Consider the following 26,210-nt stretch of genomic DNA (forward strand, 5'->3'; position numbering starts at 1 on the left):
TTTGTCCCGTGGTTCCTCTTAGAGATGGTGTCTGTGTCTTTTTGCCATGTCTACCATGGACCCATCATTCTTTGAGTACCTCTTTACTGTGTAGCACAACAGGATATTCCTCTGCCACGTTCCTGGAATCAGCCGTTCCTCCAAGGCCGTGGTTATTCGTTGCCATCGAGTCACTTCTGACCCCGTGTATAATAGAATGAAATGTTTCCTGGTTCTGCGCCAACTTTACCATCGTTGGTATGCTCAAGTCCATTGTTGTAGTCACTGTGTATTTTGAGTTCATCTTTGGGGGCTTACCTTCCAGCACTATATCGGACAGTATTCTGTTCTGATTTATAAGGTTTTCATTGGTTAGTTTTTGAAAGTAGATCACTAGGCCCTGCTAATTATCTTAGTCTGGAAGCTCTGCTGAAACCTGTCCACTGTGGGGGACCCTGCTGGTCTTTCAGATACCAGTGGCATAGCTTCCGGCCTCATAGCAACATGCAAGCCACCGTAGTATAAGAAACTGACAGATGGGTGGTGGTTTATCCAAAGAAGGAGCCCTTATTCCTTTCAGTGGAGAATGGTATTTAGAAACCAAGATATGGGAGTTAGCTGAGCTCATAGTTCTTGTAGTATCACTGATCCTGGGCCACTCAGTAGACAGAGCTAGGAAGTATATAGATAAATACACATATTTACATCCATATTTATTTCTATACATAGATATTGAAAGCCATGAGTTTACACTTATGCTTCCAACTCCAGTCTACCACCAAAGGATTGATTCTAGTTTTCTTCCTTTTCAAATTTTTAACTCTTTTCTCAGACTACAGAGAAAATTAGAATGAAGACTAGCTTTCCTTATCCTTACTAAATTTACTTACTCAATCATACCCCCTGAATGTAACTGCTGCCTCCCCGTTTCCCATGGAAGCATCCCTGTGCCCGGTCAACCATGACACACAAGTCCTCTTCACCCTACCTGGGTTCTAATAACCCCCTCTGGTGCTGTCCTTATCCTGCTCAGGATCCAATATCCTGTGCCACGTCGGCCTCCTGCACACACACCCTACTCACCCTGGGTTGCCTGCTTACATAATGCCCTGCTCACCGTTTTAGGCTCTAATGGCATGCACTAGACCACCTCCCTAGGTGGTTGCCCTGCTCCCCTTGTTTGGTCTTTGACACTGTGTTAGCCTGTCCTTTTGCTGGGATACCCTCTCTCTTCATCCCACTTGTGTCTCATGTGGACCCTAACACCCTGCTTTGTGCTGCTGCAGCTTGCCCCCAGCCTCCATGAGGATGCACACCCATGGTGAAATGAGTTCCTTTATGTAGACTTTTGCCTTGGTTCTTTGAAAAAAAACACTTGAGAGATTTTTGCCCTAGCACCTAGTTTTCTACCCCTCCCCCACCCCCCCAGCGTTGTTGCATTTCCTGGGTAAGCGGTAAACTACTTGATTTGGTACCTTTTGTCTAACCCTGGGCTGCAGCATGCCCTGTGATTGGCATACACCTTGTGGGAATTGGCCAATATAGTCATGCAAATGAAGTGACTGTAGCCTACTATGCAATTGAAGTGTCAGTGGCCTACCAAGAGGAGATTGGTCAGTTTGTGGCCCCCCACTGGGAGGGGCCAGACCTTGAAATTGACAGGGAGTTGCATATATATACAGCCAACCCCACAGTTGTTTTCAGACAGAAAGAGACAGGAAGAAGCAGAGAGAGAGAGAAAGCAAGGAACTTCCTAAAGGAGCTGTAACACAGGTCAAGGGCTGTAACACTGAAGAAAGCTAGAGGTGCAGAAGGGGCCCAGCGGCAGAGTCGGAAGTGACAGGAGGCAGGGCCAAGAGGAACCTGTCCTGAGGGGGCTGAGAGGAGGCCTGCAAGGTCGAGAGGAGCTAAGAGAGCTGTCCTGCACTGAAGAAGGGAGACTTTGCCTACATGCTTCGTAATCCTGATCCACAGTTGTACCCTCTTCCTTACTAAGCCACTTAACTGTAAGTATGGTCTGATTCCTGTGTGGCCTTTGCAGCAGAGTATCGCACCCAGAAGAGAAGTAGTGCTGTGGGGAGATGGATGGTGTCAGAATTGGTAAAAAGGTTGGACAGTGGAGGTATGTCTGACCTCCGCCTCATAGGGTCAGCCTTGGGCTGATCTTGATCCGAATTATTCCCACTGAAATTAGACAGGTTCCCATGCTACTACTCCCACCATTTTATAACACCTCTCTTATTCGGCCCCACCTAACGGCTTTTGGTGAAAATATACAGGTAGAGAAAGGATGTCATATTCTGTTTTTAAGAACAAATAGTGCATTTATATTCCTTTCCCTGGTTGTTTTTGACTTTCTTTAAAGTTTACATGCCTTTGGAAAGATGGGTTCTTAACTTTAAAAATTACCTTCACCCACTAATCCTCATGAAGAAACACCACCAGAAAGAAAGAACACTTCTCCCCTGGGCGAAATCACACAGATGGTTAATGCGCTCAACTGCTAACCAAAAGGTTGGAGGTTCTAATCTACCCAAAGACACTTCAGAAGAAAGGCCTGGCACTCTACTTCCCAAAAATCAACCATTGAAAACCCTATGGAGCAGTTCTACTCTGACACACAAGGTCGCCATTCCTAGCACCTATAATAATACCTGGCCTTACTGAATGAGTAAATGGATGGATATTCAGAAGAAATTTTAAAAAATACATAAAAACACCCAGCAGAGACCAAAGAAATAGAATTTATCTCACAAGTCACTGTCAGCCACTAAGCAGATGGGCAAGTCAAAGCATAAAACATTTCTTGATCTTTGTGCATAAAAACAAAAAGCCAAACCCATTGCCATCGAGTTGATTCCAGCTGATGATGACCCCATGTGTTAGAGCAGAACGGTTCCTTAGGATTTTCTGTAATCTTTACAGAAGCAGATGGCCAGGCCCTTCTCCCACAAGTCCCCTGGGTGATTCAGACCATCAGCTTTTAGGACAGTAGTTGAACGCAAAGTGTTTGCGTCTAACGAAGGACAGCTCTGGCTGACTACTGCACATTTTCCTTATATACTTTAGTAAATTCATATCAGCTACTTCCCTTTGTTTTAAGTGGCTTTTCATTCTCCTGTGCTAGCTGGGTACCATGAATACATGCATAGCAAAGCAGTTTCAAGGCTGTCATCCAACAGCCAATTTTAACAAATAGAAAACAAAACAAAAAATAAAATAAGTAAGCAATATTAAAAGCCATTGAAGTGAAAACAGTACATTTTTTCAATATGTAGAATTTACTATAGCTACAATAATAATTTTAAAAATCCCTGCTATCTTCTCCCTGAATTCAAGTCAAAGTTAATAGCCGAGTAACACAGAATCCTTGGTGTCATACCAAAGAAGCAGTGTTCTCTGCTTCAGAGGGTTAGAGGTCGTAGGTTGTTGAGTCTTTCTGAAGAATCCTGGGAAGATTTCATCAATGGTGCAGTGTCTCTCTGTTCCAGTTAAGTGTCACTCACCACTTCTGCATCACCTGGGAAGGACATGTCTCCTGGTGGCTGCTCTAGCAGTACAATGGATCTGAATGAGTAAAAGAGTATCAGGAGGTACAGAATCTGATTTTCCATCACTGATCTCCATGGTGCCTGCTGTCTAGCTCATATCGTGTTGTCATCGTGCATTCGCCTCCATGGGGAATACACATTGTACAGAAGAGCAGCTTTTTTTTTTTTTTTTTGTGATCACTATTGCAAAAGCTCTACCCTGTTTCTGTTAGTAATAGTACTTTCTGTGCATTAGAGCTGTTCTAAGAGCTTTAAGTATTCACTCTTTTAGTCTTCACAACAATCCTACAAAGTGGGTGCTTTTATTATCCTCATTTAATGGGTAAAGAAGTATAAGTACAGCAAGAGTAAGTAACTTGACTGAGGTCACCAAAACCAAAAATCAAACCAATTCCTACTCATGGGACCCATGTGTTACAGAGTAGAGCTGCTCCGTAGTGTTTTCTTGGCTGTAATCTTCATGGAAGCAGATCACCTGGCCTTCTGCAGCACTGCTGGGTAGGTTTGAACTGCCAACTGTTTGCTTAGTAGCTGATTACAAACCACTTGAACTACCCAAGGTCACATAGCTATATAATACAGCCAGATGTCAAACCCAGGCAATCTGGTTTCAGAGTTCTGTTATTTGAGAAGACAAATGACTGGAAGAAGCCATAAGATCTCCTTGAAGTTACGTGTCCAGGTGGTGGATTCCTCCTGAAGTCTTTCTTTTGTGGTCCCATGTTTGAAGAAGTGAACAGTCTCTGTTACTGGATGCAGAAAAGAGTATTTTACCCATGCCAAAGGCCAAAGGACAGAGAGTTTCTGGTCCTCAGGAATGAATATTGTCTACTCATATTTCCCTTCTCAGAATAGAGGTGGGTTGGGTACTTGTTCATCAAAGACAGTGCTCAGCCACCGAAGGCACAGAAGAGAGATTACCATAATGGCAACATTGTCTCTGACTGGGCCATCAGAACATCTTCAGGCTGGCTTACACTGCCCTCCTGCTGCTGGCGAGAAGTGTACACGGCAGGTAGCTCCTAACTCTGGTAGAAGCTGATGACTAGACATGAAACTCCAGCTGGGCCTGGGCTTTCCTAATCTTTCCTACTTCATGGTTGGGGAGAACAAGACAGAAGAAGTAAAGATGAAGCCTGAGTACTTGGAACAGCAATCTGGACGACGGAAACAGTTGTACTTATTCCTGGGCGTATCACATGATTTGCAAAGGGAGAACTCACCTTTGTGGTTTTTCTCACCTGTCACGTCTTAGAGCAAGACTATGTGTCTGAGCCCAACTGCCTGGATGAGTTTGCTAGCCTGAAGTTTTCCATGTGCCATTTCGAGGTTTTGGATTAAGAGGACATGTTGAGCAGGAGAGAGAATTCTCTGCTTTCCACCATTTGTCTGCTCTCTCCCCAGTTTTGTTCCATCTGCTCTTCCCTCCAGGGGGCCTTGTAATCTAATCCTCTGACTTCTCTGCACTTTTTAGTAAACAGCCAAACAAGCTTTAGGTTAAAAAAGAAAGAAAAGCCAGTGCTGCTATTCGGGGACTGTCGAGAGCTGGGATCTCATTAGAAGTCCTCGCGTGGCTTTAAAGATTTGTACCTTTTCAACAGGTGTTCCCCAGAAAATCCAAGTAAAACTATTTGTATTTATTGATGGATTTTGAGGAGTGTCCTTGATTGAGTGCAGTAGCTTTCTGTTTCAAAAACTGAGCATGCGTGTGTGTGTGTGTGTGTGTGTGTGTGTGTGTGTGTGTGTCTAGAGACTCCAGTAGAGGCCTGCCTGCTGCCTAACCAGCTTAATTGTTAATGTTGTAATTGAGTGGTAGCTGTGGTTGCATGTCTCATTCCCCTCCTGTGTCTGCCTCCTGGCAAATTTTTTTCTAGGGGTTTGAGGGCATTGGCCACCAAGCTGCAGAGAATGTCTTCTGCATTGTGTGCAATCTTCTGTTCAAGCATAATCATAGATCTTTTCTGGTTTAGCCACAGAAAAAGGAGGAAATTTTTATAACCAAAATTATTACCAGCAACTAGGGATGTGTTGTCCTAACTGAAGATGGAACATAGTAGGTGGCCAAAGTCAGCCTTACTGTGCTCACAGCCAGGTTCATGGCTGACACTCACAAAGCAGGACTCTGACCCCACAGGCTGTGCTTGGTGTTGGTGAGGGCCCATGCACTACCTCCAGCTTTGCTGCCGGCTGCTCAGCTGTGCATTCCGTCCCTTCTTTTTTCCCTTGAACATTTTTTTTTTAATTTAGCAAAACTCATCTGTGTACTAAAAAGTACAGGTTTCAGGTGTGCAGATTGATGGGTTTTGACAATATATACCCATGTAATCAACACTCTGTCCCTGGGCGGTGCAAATGGTTAATGTGCTTGGCTACTAACTGACGAGGTGGATTGACACAGTGGCTGCAACAATGGGCTCAAACATAACGATTGTAAGGAGGGCGCAGGACCAGGCAGTGTTTCGTTGTGTTGTGCATAGGGTCGCTATGAGTCAGAACCGACTCGATGGCCCCTAACAAGAACAACTAACTGAAAGCTTTGAGGTTCTAGCCCATCACCAAGCCTTGCTTCTAAAAAATCAGCCATTGAAAACTCTCTGGAGCAGAGTTCTACTTTGACACACGTGGGGTCACCATGAGTTGGAATCAACTGAACAACAGCTAGTTTTAACCAACCCCCAACCCGTATACCAATCTGTGGTTTGTTACCATCAAAAGTGACCTTACTGATTTGACCACTTTTCTTATACGTGGTAAAGGGAATATTACAGATTTGAGGGAAAAAATCATAATCCTTTAAAAATGTATATTTTCCAGTAAGGCAAAGTATGTATTTATAAACACATTAAAGCATAAAAATCAATACTGAATAGATGATAATCCATAGTCTTGAACTTTAATTCAGTTTCATGCTTCTTTCAGGTGTGGGAGGGTATTGAAGGCAACATAATAATGGTTTTAGAAGTTTTTTAAGTTTTGTGCAGGTACTGCTCCCCTCTAGCACTTCTGAATTTTGGCCCCAGAACCTTTTTAAGTGCTCAGATTAGCGTAGTAAAGTTTTTTTAGTTACTGTACAAGGCTGTATGTATGCTTTTTTTCTGGTCCAAGAAGTCCATCCCTCTGACTGTTTTAGTTAGCAGTGATACTGAGGAGAACCAAGGGCACTCTGCCTGTCGCCAGGCAGAAACAGAGGACTTGCCTATGACATTGGTGAACCTACAGCTTCTGAGCACTGGAGAGGTGGAATTTTCTATTTCAGATTTACAGAAAGACATAGAATGTAAAAAATCTCTTGCCTTAGGACACCAAAGATAATTTCACTGCTGAGTGGATTGACGCATTGCTTCATCTCAACAGTGAAATTGTTTCTCCTCATCCTAGGAGCCTGGGTGGCACAGTTTGTGATCAGCTGCTAACCCACAAGTTGGTGGTTCACCTCTTTATATCATTAGAGAATTCAGAAACTTTTAACAGTGAATTATTTCTGGAACAATTATGAGGAGAAAAATCATTTGGCTTCTCAGTGAATTGTGAACAGGGACGTGGTTCTTAAATGTTTGTCACAAGTTATTTCAGTCCATGTTCATAGATTACGTCCCCTACCTCCTGTCTGCAGTCTTCTGAATCCCTCATGTGCTAATGCTAGCTTGTCAGGGCAGCTTCAGGAAGGCACATGCTGATTTATGTGGATTCATTGAAGAGCAGAGCTACCAGCAAAGGGCTCCTACTTCCTTCCACAAAGAGAAAACAGCCATAGCTTTCAAGGGTACCTCACAGCTGAAAGTCACATATTTTAGAAGCCATATTTATGTTACATCAAGGGAGAAACTGAGTGTGAAAGAGGGAAAGGACTAACATAAAACTTAGAAAAAGGTCACTAATCAACTATTGCATGACTTTATTTTTGTGTAATTGCTAATCACTTCACAGGTATTAGAATTTAGAAAGAGAGAACCATCTAATCCATTGCTGTCATCTGCATGTTATATTCAGTTACAGTGAAATACAGAAAAAAACTGTTTTGAAGAGAAATAGGCAGCAGGATATGATTATCAAGTAGCTGTTTAGTTTGCAGGATAGCTCGTGCTGTACAGTGCATTGTTACCATGAAGTGTTCATTGTGGTGGGAAATTATAAGTAAATGTATGATCCTTTTACCCTGGGCAAGGAAAGCTTCTTAGTATACAGAATTACAAAATACTAATCTTTTATAAACCTATTTAAAAAAAAAAAACCTATATACCATGCTTAATTAGTTCTTCCTTAGTTTTCATTTCCATTGTGTTCAGTGTTGATGTTTCTTAATTGTCACATGTGGGAATTTTAATATGTACTTAGTATTCAGAACATTTCTAAGACAATACCTACCAAGAATTTAGTGGAATGTGATCTCATAGAATCTCAATCCTAATTTTTATAAAAGTGACAAAGCCAGTCATCACTGAAATAGATGCTGAGGAAACTATGAAATGCACCTATAAGTATTAATAATTATTAATATTTAATGTATTTATATTTTCAGATTTCTTTTTAAGAACTGACATGCTGTTTTTAAATTCTTAATATACATATTATATTTTACTTATTTCTGTTATTTTTATATGTAGAAATAATACAGCAAAAAATAGGATTCATCTTAAACCTGACCTCCCTTTGAAGCAGCTTGTAGTCATACATTGGAAGTTCAGCACTTAGCAACAAGGCCTGGAGTTGATTGCCAAATATATATGTATTTTAAAAAAGAGTGGATGAAAATATTATGACTTTTAGGATAAATGACACTAAATAATGGAGGGATATTTGAACATTAGAAGAATAAATATTTGTGTACTAATTATTTTATCAGATAGAAATATTGCAACATGGTAAGTAAATGTTCAAATTGAGAGGAGTTAATAAATGAGGGAGTGCATGGTTTCTATCTCAATATCAACAAATAACTGATAAGCCAAGCAAAGTAATTAATAGGCCAGAATAATTGATAGGCCAAGGAAAAAGAAAGCAAATTTACAGGTTCCTTTTCTTACTTTCTTTTTTTTTTTTCTTCTTACTACCCTTGGCAAGCCTAAGGAGTATTTCTAAAGGTATTGAGAATTTCCTTAGGCCTGTTCTGTTACCTTTAATTTCTTAAGCTATTACATAAAAGTGACCAGTAAAGAAAATCTAATGTTGCTATTCTTGCGGTAATTGAAGTAAGGTTTTTCATTATCCCCGTTCGTTAATAAATGGGAAGAGAACAGGTCTTTAAAATGTTTTTCTCAGCCTCATAGAATGATCCAAATATTGCTCTCCCACCTTCCTGCTCTATTCCACTTCAAAATACTTAGGGTATACATCTAATTTTACTTTTTACAAAAAAAAAAAAAAAATGCTTTTTTTTTTAGTGGAATTACATAACCCCAATATGAACTTTGAGCAAAGGGTTTTATCGTTTTGCCCTTGTAAAAGAGGAACTATGGTTATAGGGAATTATGTATCTTTAACAACAAAAACACTCGTTGCCATTGAGTTGATTCTGACACACAGTGACCCAATAGGACAGAGAACTGCCCCATAGGGTTTCCAGGGAGCAACTGGTGGATTCGAACTGTCAATCTTTTGGTTAGTAGCCTGAGCTCTTAGCCACTGCGCCACCAGGGCTCATTGTATCTTTACAGAAAGTGCTAAATGTACATTAGCATCTCTTTTAGATCGAATTGTGTCCCCCAAAAATATATGTCAATTTGGTTAGGCAATGATTCTCATTATTGTGTCATCTGATCTGGTTTTCCTATGTGTTGTAAATCCTACCTTTGATGTTAATGAGGCAGGATTAGAGGCAGTTATGTTAATGAGGCAGGACTCCATCTACAAGATTAGGTTGTGACTTAAGTCAGTCTATTTTGAGATATAAGAGACAGAAGCAAGCAGAGAGACAGAGGGACCTCATACCACCAAGGAAGAGTGCCAGGAGCAGAGTGTGCCCGTTGGACCCAGGGTCCCTGTGCTGAAAAGCTCCTAGTCCAGGGGAAGATTGATGACAAGGATCTTCCCCCAGAGCCAACAGAGAGAGAAAGCATTCCTCCTGGAGCTGGCACCCTGAATTCGAACTTCTAGCCTCCTAGACTGCGAGAGAATAAATTTTTCTTTGGTAAAGCCATCTACTTGTGGTATTTCTCTTATACCAGCACTAGATAAACTAAGGCAGAATTTGATACCAGGGGTGGGGTGCTGCTCTAACAGATACCTAAAATGTGGGAAGCAGTTTTGAAACTGAATGGGTAGAGGTTGGAAGAGTTTTAAAGTGTCTAATGGTAAGAGTCTAGATTGTCTTGAAGACACTGTTGGTGGAATTATGAACATCAGAGACATTTCTGGTGAGGACTCAGAAGGAAGTGAGGAGAGTTGTTACACTGGAGATGGGGCAGATAGCGAAAAGCAGCAGCAGAGAAACAGCAGCAGTAGAACCAGGAGACCAGCGCAACACAGCGCTGGAGGCAACTCACAGAGCTAGAGAGCTGAGTACCTTTGTGCAGGAGGCTTCCTGGCAGAGCGGCATGCCTGTGGGCACTTATCGGTGGAGCTAGGCTTGCCAGCCCACAGAACGAGAGAGCTGAGTGCCTTCCACCCGAAGTTTATTGGCAGAATAGGCACTTATCGGTGGTGCTACAGAGCTTTGGAAAACTTCCCCCAGCAGGGCAGACTTGGGCAGTGAGGCTCGAGGGGACAAGAGGCCAAGGAATCAGGAAGCAGAAGCTATAGCAACAAGGAACACAAGATACAGAGCTGCCCCAGTCTCAAAAGGTGGAGCCATAGCTTCTAGAGTTTCTAAGGGTGGGACCACAGCCTCCTAGGTTTCAAAGTCAGATTTTCACCAACTCTGTTCCAGAGTGTGGCATGGTTTTTCATGAGTGCCAGTGAGGTGGGGCCAGATCTGCTGCCCAAAGCTGAGGGGGCAGGGCTGCCATGCCCAAGAGGCAGAAAAACGGGGCCTGCCGGGGCCAAGGGGGCAAAGCCGGCTTTCAGATGGACTAGGAGAATGGGGCCATTCAAATATGCAGGAGAAATGTTGCCATTCCAGTGGCCCGGGAAGGCAAAGCTGAGCCCCAGGGCTGAGGGACCTCCACCCAGGATCTGGAGAGTGTAGCCAGCACCCAGAGTCTGGAGGGCCAGGGCCATTGTCTAAATGGTCTCAGAGAACAGAGCCTTAAGAGCTAACATAATGTGTTCTTTTGACTTGCTTGTTACCTGTTACCCCTTTTTCCCTGGAAGTGTCTACCTTATGCCTTTTCGCCCACTGTACTATGGAAGCAGGTAACCCTGTATCCTAGATTTCACAGATGAAGAGGAATTTGGCTTCAGGATAGAATTTGCACTTGGAGTTAATTTAAGACTTTTGCTATGACATGATGGCGTAAATGTGTTTTACATGTGGCAGTGACATGAATTTTGGGGGACCAAAGAGTGGAATGTTATGGATTAAATTGTGTCCCTCAAAAATGTGTGTCAAGTTGGCTATGCCATGATTCTCAGTATTGTGTCATCTGATCTGGTTTTCCTATATGTTATAAATCCTACCTCTGTGATGTTATTCAGGCGGGATTAGAAGCAGTTTGATAATAAGGCAGGACTCAATCTATAAGATTAGGTTGTATGTTAAGTCAATCTCTTTTGAGATATAAAAGGGAGAAGCAAGCAGAGATACGGGGGCCTCATACCACCAAGAAAGTGCCAGGAGTAGAGTATGTCTATGCTGAGAAGCTCCTAGTCCAGGGGAAGATTAATGACAAGGACCTTCCCCCAGGCCCAACAGAGAAAACCTTCCCCTGGAGCTGGTACCGAGTTCAGACTTCTAAACAGAAGAATAAATTTAAACAGAGAGAATAAATTTCTCTTTGTTAAAGACTTCTACTTTTAGTATTTCTGTTATAGCACACTAGATAAGTAAGACAACATCTTTTATAGAAAATTCATTCAGTAGGGGGAAATAGAAAAAGAAATTAATTGAAAAGAAGGAAGAAAAGAGAAAAAATGAACATAGAAAATAGACAAAATAAAAAACAAATAGCATAAAATAAGATGGTTAAAATCCAGAAATATCAGCAATCACAACAAATAAAAATGGACTAATTCCTTCAGTTAAAAGACAATGATTGTCAAACTGGATTTTTATATATATAGTATGTATATACTTGTGTGTGTACACGTATATATGTGTATGTATTTCTCCTTATGAAAGACATTTTTAAAAAATAATACAGAAATTTTGTTAATTGATTTCCATGCAATATAAAACCAAAAGGAAACTACACCCACTATGTTAATTTCAGACAAAATAGACTTAAAGGCAAAAGGCATTCCTAGAGAGATTAAGATAAAGAGGGTTAACAACCCACAAAACCCAGTGCCATCGAGTCGATTCCGACTCATAGCGACCCTATAGGACATAGTAGAACCTAGTAATTAAAGGTTCAGTTCACCAGGAAGAGAAAACGATTCTAAATTTGTATGCACACAGTAACATAGCCTTAAAATGTATAAAGTAAGGGTGACCAAATTACAAGGAAAAATAGACAAATCCACCTCATAGTGGAAGTTTTTTTTGTTTTGATTAACATAGATTTATTTTGACTTCTGAATCATATAAGCAGATCTTCCAACAATCTTTTTTTATATAATTCTTAAAATTTTTTCAGCCCCCACAATGTGACAGCACACTCCCCCTTTCCACCCCAGATTCCCTGTGTCCATTCAACTAGTTCCCGTCCCTTCTTGCCTTCTCATCTGGCTTTTGAACAGGAGCTGCCCTTTTGGTCTCATATATCTGATTGAACTAAGAAGTGCATTCCTCACATATATTATTTTTTGTTTTCTAGTCCTGTCTGATCTTTGGCTGAAGAGTGGACTTTGGAAGTGGTTTCAGTTCTGGGTTAACAGTGCATCCAGAGGCCATAGTTTTGGGGGCTCCTCCAGTCTCTGTCACACCATTAAGTCTGGTGGTTTTACATGAATTTGAGTTCTGTTACACATTTTTCTACTGCTCTATCTGGGACTCTCTGTTGTATTGCCTGTCAGGGCGATCACCGATGGTAGCCAGGCACCATCTCATTCTTCTGGTCTCGAGTTCGAGTCTCTGGTTCATTTGGTTCTTTAGTCCTTTGGGCTAGTGTTTTCCTTCTGTCTTTGGATTTCTTCATTCTCCTTTGCTTCGAGTGGGATGGGACTGATTGATGTATCTTAGATGGCTGCTCACAAGCTTTTAAGACCCCAAACACCACTCACCAAAGTGGGATCTAGAACATTTTCTTAATAAACTATATCAGTTGACCTAGGTGTCACCTGAAACTGTGGTCCCCAGGCCCCAGCCCCAGTTACTCTGTCCCTCAGAGTGTTTGGATGTGTCCAGGAGACTTCCTTGCTTTTGCTTTGGTCCAGTTGTGCTGACTTCCCCTGTATTGTGTGTTGTCCTTCCCTTCACTGAAGTTGATCCTTGTCTACTATCTAGTTAGTGATTTCCACTCCCCCTCCCTCCCAACCCTGGTAACTTTCAAAGAATGCTTTTTTCTCTGTTTAAACCTTTTCTTGAGTTCTTATAATAGTGGTCTCATACAGTACTTGTCCTTTTGCAACTGACTTACCTCACTCAGCATAATGCCGTCCAGATTCATCCATGTTGTGAGATGTTTCATGGATTCATCATTGTTCTTTATTGTTGCATAGTATTCCATGGTGTGTATGTATCATAATTTGTTTATCCATTCGTCTGTTGATGGACATTTTTGATTGTTTCCATCTTTCTATTATTGTGAATAGTGCTTTAGTGAACATGGGTATGCATATGTCTATTCATATGATGGCTCTTACACTTCTCTTATGTATATTCCTAGGAGTGGGATTGCTGGATTGTATGGTATTTCTATTTCTAGCTTTTTAAGGAAGTGCCATATCATTTTCCAAAGTGGTTGTGCCATTTTACATTCCCACCAGCAGTGCATAAAAGTTCCTATCCCTCCACAACCTCTCCAACATGTTATTTTCTGTTTTTTTGAACCATGCCAGTAATGTAGGGGTGAGATGGTATCTCACTGTAATTTTTATTTGCATTTCTCTAATGGCTAGTGATCACGAGCACTTCCTCATGTGTCTGTTAGCCACCTGAATGTATTCTTCAGTGAAATGTCTGTTCATATCATTTGCCCATTTCTTAATTGGATTGTTTGTCTTTTTGTTGTTGAGGTGTTACGGCATCTTAACAGATTTTAGAGATTAGACCCTTACCGGATGTGTCGTAGCCAAAAATTTTTTCCCAGTCTGTAGGTTGTCTTTTTACTCTTTCGGTGAAGTATTTTGATGAGCATAAGTGTTTGATTTTTAGGAGCTCTCAGTTATCTAGTTTCTCTTCTGGTGTTTGTGCATTGTTAGTTATGGTTTGTGTACTATTTATGTCATGTATTAGGGCCCCTAGCATTGTCCCTATTTTTTCTTCCACGATCTTTATTGTTTTAGATTTTATATTTAGGTCTTCGATCCATTTTGAGTTAGTTTTTGTGCATGATGTGAGGTACAGGTCCTGTTTCATTTTTTTACAAATGGATATCCGGTAGTGCTAGCACCAACAGTGGAAGATTTTAATAGACCTGTCTTGGTAATCAATAGCTCAAATAGACAAAAACAAAACAAAGCAAAACAAAAAATAGGATATAAACTTTCAAAGAACATAGCCTGATCTACTAGACATGTTTACATGTACCCAACAGCTGCAGAAACACATTCTTTTCAAGCACACATGGAAGATTTATGAAAATGGATGACATACTTAACCAAAAGCAAGTCTCAAAAATGTGAAAGGATTGGTATTATTATAGACAGCCTCCTCTGAGCATAGTGAACATAAGTTAGACATTAAAAAGATAACCAAACATCTCTCATTCATGAGATAAGAAATCGTAATGGAAATTAGAAAATATATAGAATCAAATGATAATGAAAATAATATATATCAAAATTTGTGGGGGACAGCTGAAGTGATACTTGGAAATATATATCCTGTAAATGCTGTATTAGAAAAGAAGAAAAGCTGATAAATTAATAAACCATAATCCATTTAAAGATATTGAAAAAGAACAAATGCAAAGGAAAGAGTAAAGACAATAGCAAAATTAATGAAATAAAATGTACAGTAGAGAGGGCCAATAATGTCAAAAAATGATTCCCCAGGGGAAAAGTGTATCTCTCCATTTATTTGCATCTTTAATTTCTCTCAGTCACGTTTTATGGTTTTCAGTACACAGGGGAAAGGATAATCTTTTCAATAATTGGTGATGGAACAATGGATAGATATTTGAAAAAAATTAACTTTGACCTTTGCTTCATACCATCAATGAAAATTAACTTGTAGTGGATCATAGGCCTAAATATAAGAACTTAGGTATAAAACATCTAGAAAAAATTTGAGAACATCTTAGTGACCTTGGGTATGGCAGAATTTTCTTAAATATGACACAAAAAGCATGAAATATAAAAAAAGTCAACAAATTGGTCTTCATCAAGATAAAAAACTTTTGCTCCTCAAAGACACTGTCCTGAAATGAAATATGGAAGCTACAGACTGGGAGAAAATATTTGTAAATTATATACTCAACAAATGACTTGTATCTAGAATATTTAAAGAACTCTTACAGTTTTATCGTATTTTACCCAAATAACGCACACCTTCTGCATTTGTTTACTGCCGTGCCCTCCCTCTGCAAGGTCTTTTCATAAGCGTGCTATGCTAATTTTTTTTTTACAGCAACATGTGGATGAGAATTGGCTCGGGGGTGCTTGTGAGGGTGCGTCCTGGGGGGAGGGTGCAGCTGGCAAAGAAATGCAGAAGGCATGCGTTATTTGTATAAAAATATGGTAATAAGAAGACAGCCTCATTTAAATATGGACAAAAGATTTGAACAGATACTTGGCCAAAGAAGTAAATAAGCTCATGAAAAGTTGCCCAGTGTCAGTGGTTATTAGGAAATGCAAATTAAAACCACAGTGAGATAACACTGCACACCAGTAGAATGACTAAAATTAAAAAGACTGTCCATAATAAGTGTTAAGAATGTGGAGCAACTAGAAATCTATTCACAATTGTTAGAAATTTAAAATGAGACAGCCATCTTGGAAAACAGTTTGATTAGTTCCTATAAAGTTAATCATACGCTTATCATATGATTCAGCCCCTCCACTCTTAGATATTTACCTGAAAAACATGAAATTGTGTATCCACGTAAAACCTTGTACATGAATGTTCATAGCCGCTTTGTTTGTAATGCTTCAAAAATAGAAGCAACTCAAATGCCCATCAGGAGGCGAATGGGTAAACATCCGTACAGTGGAGCTCTACTTGGCAATAAAAAGGAAAAAAGGATCACTTCAGCATGGATAAATCTCAGAATAATTACACTCAGCGAAAGAAGTTAGACCCCCTGCAACCTCCAAAAAAAAAAAAAGTACTATATGAGTCTACTATATAAAATTCTAGAAAATGCAGCCTAATCTGTAGTGACAAAAGATCAGTGGTTGCAAAGTGTTTTATGTTGACTAAAGACTTAAATGTGAAAGGCAAAACCATAAAACTTTGAGAAGGCTGTCTAGGATAACACTATAATCTCAGAGTATAATCTTACAGGGAAAAAGCAAAATGTAGAATATATACAACATGACCATATTTTTAGCAAGTAAATGTGGTAAAACTATAGAGTAAAGCAAGGGAAAGATTTTCTTAAGACATAAAAACACAAAAGGAGATGATTGATAAATTTAGTAACATCTAAATTTAAAGCATTTATTTCTCAAAAGAAACCCTGGTGATGCAATGGTTAAGTGTTTGGCTGCTAACCAAAAAGTGGGCAGTTCATTTCCACCAGCTGCTCCTTGAAAACCCTATGGGGCAGTTCTGCTCTGTCCTATAGGGTTGCTATGAGTCAGAAGTGACTCGACAGCAATGGGTTTGGTTTTTTGGTTTTGGTTAGTGTCACTGTAAAGCTCCCATGAATCAGTAAAAAAGAGAGCCCAGTAGAAAAATGGAAAAAGTTATGAACAGCGTATTAGATCAAGAGGAACCCCAAACGGCTAAGTGTGAAACTCAGCCTTATTATTATTTGGGGAAGTGTGCATTATAGCCAAAATTAAGAGACCATTTCATATTCCCTGCCTCCCATTGGTAAAAATTTAAAAGTCTAACTATATCAAGTGTTGGCAAAGATATGAAGCACCCGAAATACTTACATACTCTTAGTAAATTGGTACCAACACTTTGAAAAACTATTTGATATTCAATTAAAGTTGAAGATGTGCAAACTATAAGGATAAAGAATTCCAATTTTAGTTGTAGACATCAGAGAAGCTCTTGCCAGTGGGTAGCAATAGGCATGCACAAGAATGTTCATCAAAGCACTGCAGTAGCAAAAAACTGGAGGCAGTCCAGATTCTGGCAACAGAGAATGGAGAAATTGTAGTATGGCTCTGTGGTAGAATACTATATAGCAGTGAAGAAGAATGGCGTGTGGTTACACAGCATAAGGAAGAAGCTTACGAACAAAATCTTACAGGGAAAAAGCAAAATGTAGAATATATACAACATGGCCATATTTTTAGGAATACAAGTAAATGTGGTAAAACTATAAAGTAAAGCAAGGGAATGATAAGCACAAAATTTTGGAAATAGCTACTTTGAAAGAGGAAGGGAATGGGATGGGGGAAAAACAGCTGGCACACGGGGGATTTCAAGACTTTAGTAATGTTTTATTTCTACAGTTAAGCATGACTGTATCATTTATTATACCTTCCATTTATTTTATAACCTTTCGAGTCTACACAATACAGAGCAAAGCCAATTATTTTTAAAATAAATGTAAACTGCCACATTTAGCATATGGATTAATAGGCTATATAACAAGTCTGCAAGAAGGTATACTTAGCACACCCCGTTACTTGTATTTTATTATTTGAATTTCCTTCCACTAAAGGTTTTTCTTTCTCCCCCCGCCCCCCGCCCATGTTCTCTGTCTTGCTGCTCCTCAATGTGTAGGAGAGATTTGAAGCACTTTTCACCGTCTATGATGACCAGGTTACATTTCAGTCATTTAAAAGCTTTAGAAGAGTCCGAATCAGTTTCAGCAAACCTGAAGCGGCAGCAAGAGCTCGGATAGAACTCCACGAAACAGACTTCAACGGGCAGAAGCTGAAGCTGTATTTCGCACAGGTATTTATTTCACAGTACAGATGACACTGTTTTCTAAATTAGTTCTCCACCTGGAAACATGTTCACTTCTCCGTCTTCTATATTGTCTATCGGAGATCTTTGAAATGAACCATCCCCATCAGCAAATAACCTAAAAATAGTTTTTCTTTTGTTTTACAGGTACAGTTTTATTTCTTTATTAAGCATATTCACCCTCCTAAGCTTGGACTTAGACTGATAATTAAAGGAACTAACTCCTCTGGCAGCCTTTCTTAACTGGGGTCCCGCGAGGGTTAAGCCCTAGCACCCTAAGATGAGTGAATTAACCTCTGGACATCTAGGATAGCGCCAGCGATGTACCATCCTTGGGTGAATGGACAAAATACTTTCTCAGATCATTTTTTGTGATTCATACGAGGAGCCCCGTTGAAAATGGCTGCTGCACGAAGGGACGGCCAGGGAGGTGGCATAGAGCTGTGTGCAAAAAGGCTGTCTGAGACTTTGAAATTGCAGAGGACCTTGTGGGTTACCAAGAATTTGGCTATATTTATTCTAATCCTACATTGATGTTGCTCTTTGAGAAACCAATTTCTTCTATGAAGAATTGGCAAAATGGAGTTATTACACCTCTATTTGTGTATTACTTGTGCTATTTTATTTTCGAAAGAGTGTGTTTTTTTCCCTTGGTCTTAACTTTCAAATTAAAAAAGGCAGAGGCATGTTGTCTTGCATTGCAAGTGAAAACCTAAATGAAAGAGGTGTCCAGGAGGAGTCACTTGAGATGGAGCATGAAATAAGATGGCATAACCTAACCCCTTCTAAGAATAGAATTTCATAGTTACTACCATTCATTTGTTCATTCATCTAGTCATCCTTTTTTTTAATTTAGCTAGTACTTACTGAGCACCTGAGTGCTCTTACAGATTATAGCCTGCTGAAGAGAAATTTTTAATTTTCTCCAAAAAGATGTAATGCTTACTTTAAAAATTCCATAGCAAGTAAAAATGAAGAAAAATTAGCCTAGTTCGCTAATTGACTTTGAGTCTGTCTTTCCCTTCGGGTACAGATGTCCAGTGAGACACGGGACAAATCGTACTTACTGCCGCCGCAGCCTGCCAAACAGTTCCTCATCTCGCCCCCAGCCTCCCCTCCAGTGGGGTGGAAGCAGAGTGAAGATGCAATGCCTATGATAAATTATGATTTACTTTGTGCTGTTTCCAAGTTGGGACCAGGTAACAAACTTACATGTTATTTTTTTTCCCCTAGAAACTTTTGTATTGAAGACCATATTCAGCAATTTGCGTTCTAGCCAACTAGCGGCCGCATGATTAGAGTGACAGGTAAAGTCTCACAAAACCCGCTGCCATCAAGTTGATTCCGACTCATAGCGACCCTATAGGACAGAGTAGAACTGCCCCCATAAGGTTTCTAAGGCTGCGATCTTTACGGAAGCAGACTGCCATATCTTTCTTCTGCGGAGCAGCTGGTAGTTTCAAACTGCCGACCTTTTGGTTAGCAGACAAGAAACTAAATCACTGTGCCATCAAGGCTCGAAGTCACATAAATCTATCTGTGGCATTTGTTATCTTTGTAATCTTGAGTATGTTACTTAGCGTCAATTTTCTGAGCCTCAGTTTCATCATCTATAAACTAGAGAATATCAACTTTTCAGGATTAAAAGATATATATACATAATAATAAATGCAACTGTAATTTTTACCAGTACATAGTAAGTGAATATTAGTTGGCTCCTCTTCCGCTTCCTCAGGTTACCGACGGGCAACTCCTATGTTGAATAGTATTTCAAAGGATTGGTAATGACGCTGTTTCATCCCTTGCAAATTCTTCTTTATGTGTTTCCCATTCCTTCTTTTCCCACTCTTTCACATCTGTAACTCTCTCTTCAGAATAATTTAAGAACTTAATACCAAACTGATTCAGTCTAGTTGTTCATCCCAGACAGCATTATGTCTTCACATGGCTTACAAGTGGCTTAGCGTCATGTTTACACAGCAGCTCTGTATTTTGGATGTCTGAGGTCCTAAAGCCGAGAAGTTGCCCGTGCTGCCTGGGACTTCACAAGTGTCTCCTGAGGGAAAAACTGAAACCATTATGAAGTTAAGTAGGTTCACTTGCGTTGTTTATAAAACAGTAGTTAATATTTACATTTCAGTTCTGAAGACCTCGGTACTCCTCCCCAGCTAATTTCTTGAGATTGCAAAATTTTATAAGAACCTAAAGTGTCAGGCCTCTAACACCAAAGCAAGCTAAAGTACTCTGTTGTGAGGATTTAAAAAATAATAATGTGTAATTAAAATATAAGTGGAACAAGAAACTGCAAGAGGCAGAAAACTTCTTGCTGGAGACGAGGCTTTTGCTGTGTGTCTTATTTTACCTCCACAGGAGAGAAATATGAACTTCATGCAGGAACTGAGTCGACACCAAGCGTGGTGGTTCACGTCTGTGAAAGTGAAACTGAAGAGGAAGAAGAAACAAAAAACCCCAAACAGAAAATTACCCAGACGAGGCGCCCCGACCCTCCGACCACAGCACTGAGTGAGCCCCAGGCCTTCGATTGTGCACTGTGAGGCCTTTGATGGAGGTGCGAGGCATCTGCCGTGGGCTTCAGCGGTGGAGACCTGGGCCCCGACCACTGCAGATACATTGCTGCTAAATGTAGGTGAGACTAGGAGTGAAGGAAGCACTGTGCGCAGGCCTTTTCACCAAGCCTGGGCTGCTGACGGGCTGGCACAGAGTAGCAGCTGATTTTACCTGTTCCAAATTCTAACTGATGTTCTGAATGGCACTTTAAATTTAAGGATTAACCCCAAAGTTGTGGCAACTCTGGTCCATTTTTAAATACTAGCATATTGGGGAAATGGCTCCCCTCTCCCCAGCCATTGTTAGTTTCTCTGATTCCATATAGCACAGAGTACCAAAAACTGGAACTACAGTCATCCAGTGCAGTCCCATTTTTATGAGTTTAAAAATAGACTTACAATTTTCATAATCTAGCGTGGGTATTTTTGTACTGATATAATAGCTTCTAGCTAATCTATTGATCAAAGGTTAATTGTTCAGTATACATGAAATTTTTCGCACGAAAAGAAATCTGAAATAGAGAAATCTATAGAAAGTGATTTTTCTGAAGTATTTTTTTCTTTAGCTTTGGGGAAGACTTGCCAAATCACTTTATCAGAATGAAATGGCACAAATCTGTGTGCGTGTTGTTCTCTTCCTTGGAGTCAGAGGGAAGTGACGCACAGACCATCATTCCACAGTCATCCCTTCCAGAGACAGGCTGCCCGGAAGGAATGGCTGCTTCAAAGGTGGGATATACCACCAGTAAGCTCGGCCGATTATGATTTCATATCGCTCCTGTGTTCTGCCATTTGTGACCATGTTCTAGCTTGTAAAGAGCTGTCTTTAGCTACCAGTTTTTCATCCTGTTACCTTTTCCAGTGTTGTGTCAACCACTAGTTCTTGAGCTTTTCTATGCTGTATGTACATTTCCATATGTTACTCATAGACTTTAGAATTTAAAAGGTAATGGTAAGATTTTCTGAAGACCATTTTTAAATTGTCCATTTAAACATTTTCAGCTTGCTTTGAAAGACAAGTTACCTGTATTCTACACCTGTGAGTTAGGGAAAGAGGGAGGACATCATTTCATCAGTCATACCTTTCTTTTTGGTGCAATTTTTTACCCTTACAGTTGGCATTTTTCACTAAAACAGAATTGTTTCTCGCCTGTGTTTTAGATTGTATACTTGAGCCTCTAAATTAGAAGCAGCATCTTTTTAACCCTTTGTAGTCTGTTCAGACTTAGAAGTCCATTTTATAGAAATGTATCATAACTTAGAATGCTTTGCTTTTGGTCCAGTGGGTCTGCTGATTCTCTCCTTGTTGTGCTGTTTTCTGTGTATGGCAAATGTCCGGGACTCCCTGGCCATGTCTGGGCAGGAGTTGTACATACGCGTTTGGACTGATAAACCAATGTGGCTGCCCTCGCAAAGAAAGAAATTCAGGCCGTGGTGTTTGTATGTTTTTGGTAACGTGCTTTTGTAGTTTAGCTGTGCTTAGTATGGTAGAATTTATTTATTTGGGTTTAAACTATATTGCAAAAATCTTTTAAGTTTTTTTTGTATTTTACTTGCCCTTAAATACTCTGAAGTGGTAAACTCTTCTCTTTGTATATATCCATCACTGCAAACCCCAGGGTAAATGCAGTTGAACTTTGCCATTCCGTAAGCAGTTTTTTTAATTCAGATCATGATTTGCTAGTTCCCCTGACAGCCACTTAATAAATTTATTTTGTAGGTCCAGACTCAGCAGTGTGCTAGTTTCTGGTCTTACCTAGTCGCACCAGTTTATCATTGCAGAATAGGGCACGTGTATCGGGAAATGTACGTATTTTCAACAGTTGGGGATTCTTTTAATTTCCATCAGGGAACGTTGATTCACTATGATTTTCTAAGTGATGAAAACCCGTAATGTCTTACCTGGTTTGGCTTTCATTTTCTACCTGCCAATTGAGGAATATTGTAACCCTAAAATATAAAACCTTTTTTTTAATCAAACAGTGCAAATTACCTGATTTTTTAAATCTATTTTTGTTTGCTTGTTTTTTAAGAGTATTGAATTAATTGGAGAAAATTTTAAATCAAAATTTGAAAAATACATATTGAGTTGTTTAATATTTTCCTTATAGTATAATATTTCCATATGGTGAACTCTAAAAGAAAAACTACTAAATGCCCATCAACTTTTTAATATTGTGGAATCAACCAGAATCTCTGCAGGTACTATGGCCTCTATCCTTTTTTGGCTACTTTATGCCCAGTTCATGTAACCATATAGCAAGAGATGAGTCTCCATGCATTTTTTTTTTTGCATTTTTTTTTTGTAAATTCATCTACTTTTTTTTCTTCTTTGAAATTGAATTATTACTTGGATTCAACTTGCATCATATACTAACCATGTTTTCCTTAGCAATTATAACCTTTTTTGGGGAATCAAATTATTCAGTAAATTGTGAGGAAAGAAAATGATGCTTTGCATTAGGAAAAAACATCTGTGAAAGAAAAGAAAACCATGACATTTAATAAGGATAGTTGACAGAAGCTGCAATGTATTGTCTTACGTTCTAGATTCTTTAACATACCCAGCTGATGGAACAAGATAAATCAATTTAAAAAGTGTACTGGTGAGCATCCACTACGTTCAAGGTGCTGAGAGGCAGAAATGGGTAAGAACAGTTCCCTTCTCTCGGACAGCTGAAAATCAGGGGAAAAGCAAACTGGTCTTCTCCCATTCTGCTTCTTTTCAGTGTTATACACTAAAACTTGTCAGTGATTAAGAGTTAAAAAAGACTAGGAACTTTTTAAGTTGTAGGTAAAGGTTTCAACAGAGCATTGCAGTCGTTGTGGGATGCTGGGATTGAAGAGGTACCTGGAGGTAGAGGTCAGATGCGGTACTTTGATTCTTTAAGGACACAGTCTTGTTTGTTTCCCATTCATATTCCATCTTTTAAAATGCCATGATATAAAATGAAAAGGTTTGGTTTTCTTAGAATCTCAGTTACAGAGCTGAAGGCGACTTTAGAAATTATATAATCCAATCCTTACGTTACACAGATTAGAAAACTGAAGTTATGTGACTCACTTAGTAGTCTGCAGCAAGGCAGCGGCAGCCTGGGGACTAGAGTTAGCATTCCTAACTCCCGGGCTAGTGCTTTTCCTGCTTGTTCTTGCATTGGCCTCTTAACCTTGAAAGCATTGAATACTAACTCCTATCATAAGAAAAAAAATCCTCTTTCCCCTAATAGGATGTACTGAATAAGAAAAATCTTACCTGATGGAGGCAGTGACTTAGTCATTTTAATCAGTGAATTTGGTGTTCCCTATTTTGTGCTTCTGTTTTCATTAAACCATTGGAATTGGAATCTGCTTTAATAATGTTATCTTGGTAGCCAGCAAATGCATTGACATTCTGTGTAGGCTTTCTTAGATTTTAATAGTAATGGGATTAAAATATAAATAATCATACTTAAAATGTGACTCAGAATGAGATCTGATATAACTTGGGAAGAGTTTATAGCCCTTGTAAAATTGAGTCCTATTAAAAATTGAAGACTGATCTATGCTTCATTCTTTTTTACAGAGTATTTTACAGACCATTGTTTTAAAGGGAAAAAACATCTCCAACATAATTAAGCAATGGAAAACATACTAAATTCTGTGGTGCATGAGGTTTACTGTCTGCTGGGTTTTTCTCTTTTCCCCAGAGTTATGTACCTTATACCTATCACACAGGTGAACTTGGCTAGCGTTTCCTTCTCCCTCTCAGCGTGCTCCTTTTTCACACTTCTTGCATTTACATCTTCCTGTGCTAAAGGAAACCAATTACTTACAATAAGTGTGACAGTGTAAAGGGACAAGAGACTTGGGGAAATATCTGTCTTCTAGTTGGGGAGATAAATCCATGTTGTAGAAGTTATACTTTTAAAAAGTTAAATAAATTTAAAGATAAGATTTATGGTCCTGTTGGATACTTGTTTGCTTTTTAAACTCACTTTGGAGTTAAGAGTCAGCAGCCATCTTTGTAGGAATGCCATTGTCTTCTTTAATCGTGAATCAAGAAAAAAAATGTTAATAAATAGAGTATTGCTGTTGTTGCCAAATACACAGGCAGCAGCAACTGAAAACTACAACAGCTAATAGGTTCATAGACCAAAAAGATGGTAAAAATGGTCGTGTTTAAAATAGAAGCTACCAGCCAAGATCAAGAAGAACTTACCTTGGGCTGAGTCAGAGGGTCTCTACCTGTTTAAACAAAGGCGACAGTTCGGACCTTTGACTAAATTAGATACGTGTTCTGTCTTGTAAACCTGTGTTTTCTTTCAAAACAAAATCGTGTCCTGTTAATTCTTGGAATTCCTGCAGAACTTTGAATGTTCGTCCTTGTCATAATGGAAGATTTACAGCTATGCAGATAATACATGTTGTCTTCCCACTTCCCGAGTCTTCCTATTTCAAATGGGGGACTGAGGAGGATAAAAGTGGCTAGTCTTGTTACTGTGCCAGACTCTTCCCAATGTTTCTCAACCCCAAGTGGGAGTCATAGTGAGTACTGATTGACATCCACCGTATCGTACGTGTCCTCTAAGTTTAACAAGTTTCCTCAGCCATTTCATCTCAATCTTAATTGAACCCTGGAGTTGAATTTATTATTTTATCTGAACATGTTTGTGGTCTTGTGTTATATTTTGGGGCCTTTTACCTTCCTGGTACTATAAGCTGTAGTAAATACTCATGGTACTTCAGAAAACTGCCTGTAATTTATATACATGTATTTCATATTTTAGTGTGCTGAAGTGGCAATCCATGATTGTAGTCATTTGTTATTCGTCAGCTTTGACTACCCTGTGTTTCAAGGACATTCCTTGCCCTATTAAGGTGACAACAGCAAAATGTAATTTTTTGGAAGCTTTGTGATTACTTGTAACAAGTTTTGTTTTTAAAACATAAAAATAAAATTAGCCTGTTCTTTTTTAAAATCAGTCCATTGATTTGTGTTCTTTGTGTAGTATCTTCAATATGCGTCACTTATATTTAGGTAATAACACAAAAAAGAAAAGGGAAATGTTTGTTCCTTTAGTAAGAGTCCTGTGGAGCGTTAGTGCTACTGTGCCACAGTTCAAGGTGGTGATTCTCTGCCGACTGGAGGAAAAAAAAGCCCTACAATTTGAGTTCTTCACCAAGGAAAGTTTTACCCTGGTTTGCTGTTCGGTGAAAAATGATTTATTCCTGGTAAAGGTTTATTATTTATCTTGGTTAAAGAAACTTTTAATCTCCAAATTAAAATTTTGAAGCTGGAGATGACTGCAAATGATTATAGAGATTACCTAGTGGAATAATTTTTTTATACTTATTTTTGAGCCATGGAGCTCTGCTCTTCATTCAAACGAAGTCTTTCATAAAGCCCAATGTAAAACTGATTACCAACAAATACACAGAGCTGCGCTATTGAAGGCAGTGGGAGAGGAGTAGGGGGCCTGAAGTTCCTTCCATCTGTTTATCCTCCGACCCCTGTCAGGGCTTCTCAGAACAGTTCAGAACACGCTAGTGGATTTCAGCGGTCTCCATACCCACCCACCTCACCTCACCCGCACACATGCACACATGCACACCTTTATTCCACAGAACAAGAGATTGGTCCAGAGAGGCATTGCCAGATTCACCCCCATCTGCATGGTAGCCGACCTGGAACTAGAACTCAGGTTTCTTGCCTCTACCCCAGGTTCTTCCCACTATACCACACTAGTCTGGTAAAATGGAATCTTTAATTCTCAGGAGAAAGTGTATTAGGGTTCAAAAGTTGTTTATTTCAGTAGCAAGTTAGAGTGGCTGGGAACATTCCAATCTTAACAGGAAATAATTTTCTCAACTGTTCTGTGGGGCTGCCTCAAGGTGGAGCTGAGC

At 39.6% G+C, this 26,210-nt stretch overlaps 1 protein-coding gene across 1 annotated transcript in view; it reads left to right on the forward strand.

Moving 5' to 3' along the window:
* Positions 1-24,557, forward strand: part of RCAN3 (RCAN family member 3) — a 41,747-nt gene extending 17,190 nt beyond the window's left edge. Inside the window, exons 3-5 of the mRNA XM_049878274.1 lie at positions 17,575-17,748; positions 18,794-18,959; positions 20,131-24,557. Coding sequence (XP_049734231.1) covers positions 17,575-17,748; positions 18,794-18,959; positions 20,131-20,315 — 525 coding nt within the window. The 3' untranslated portion in view covers positions 20,316-24,557. The remainder of the gene's footprint in view (positions 1-17,574; positions 17,749-18,793; positions 18,960-20,130) is intronic.
* The last annotated feature ends 1,653 nt before the right edge of the window (positions 24,558-26,210 follow it).

The sequence above is a fragment of the Elephas maximus genome, chromosome 3, assembly GCF_024166365.1.
Source record: "Elephas maximus indicus isolate mEleMax1 chromosome 3, mEleMax1 primary haplotype, whole genome shotgun sequence".
Taxonomy (NCBI): domain Eukaryota; kingdom Metazoa; phylum Chordata; class Mammalia; order Proboscidea; family Elephantidae; genus Elephas; species Elephas maximus.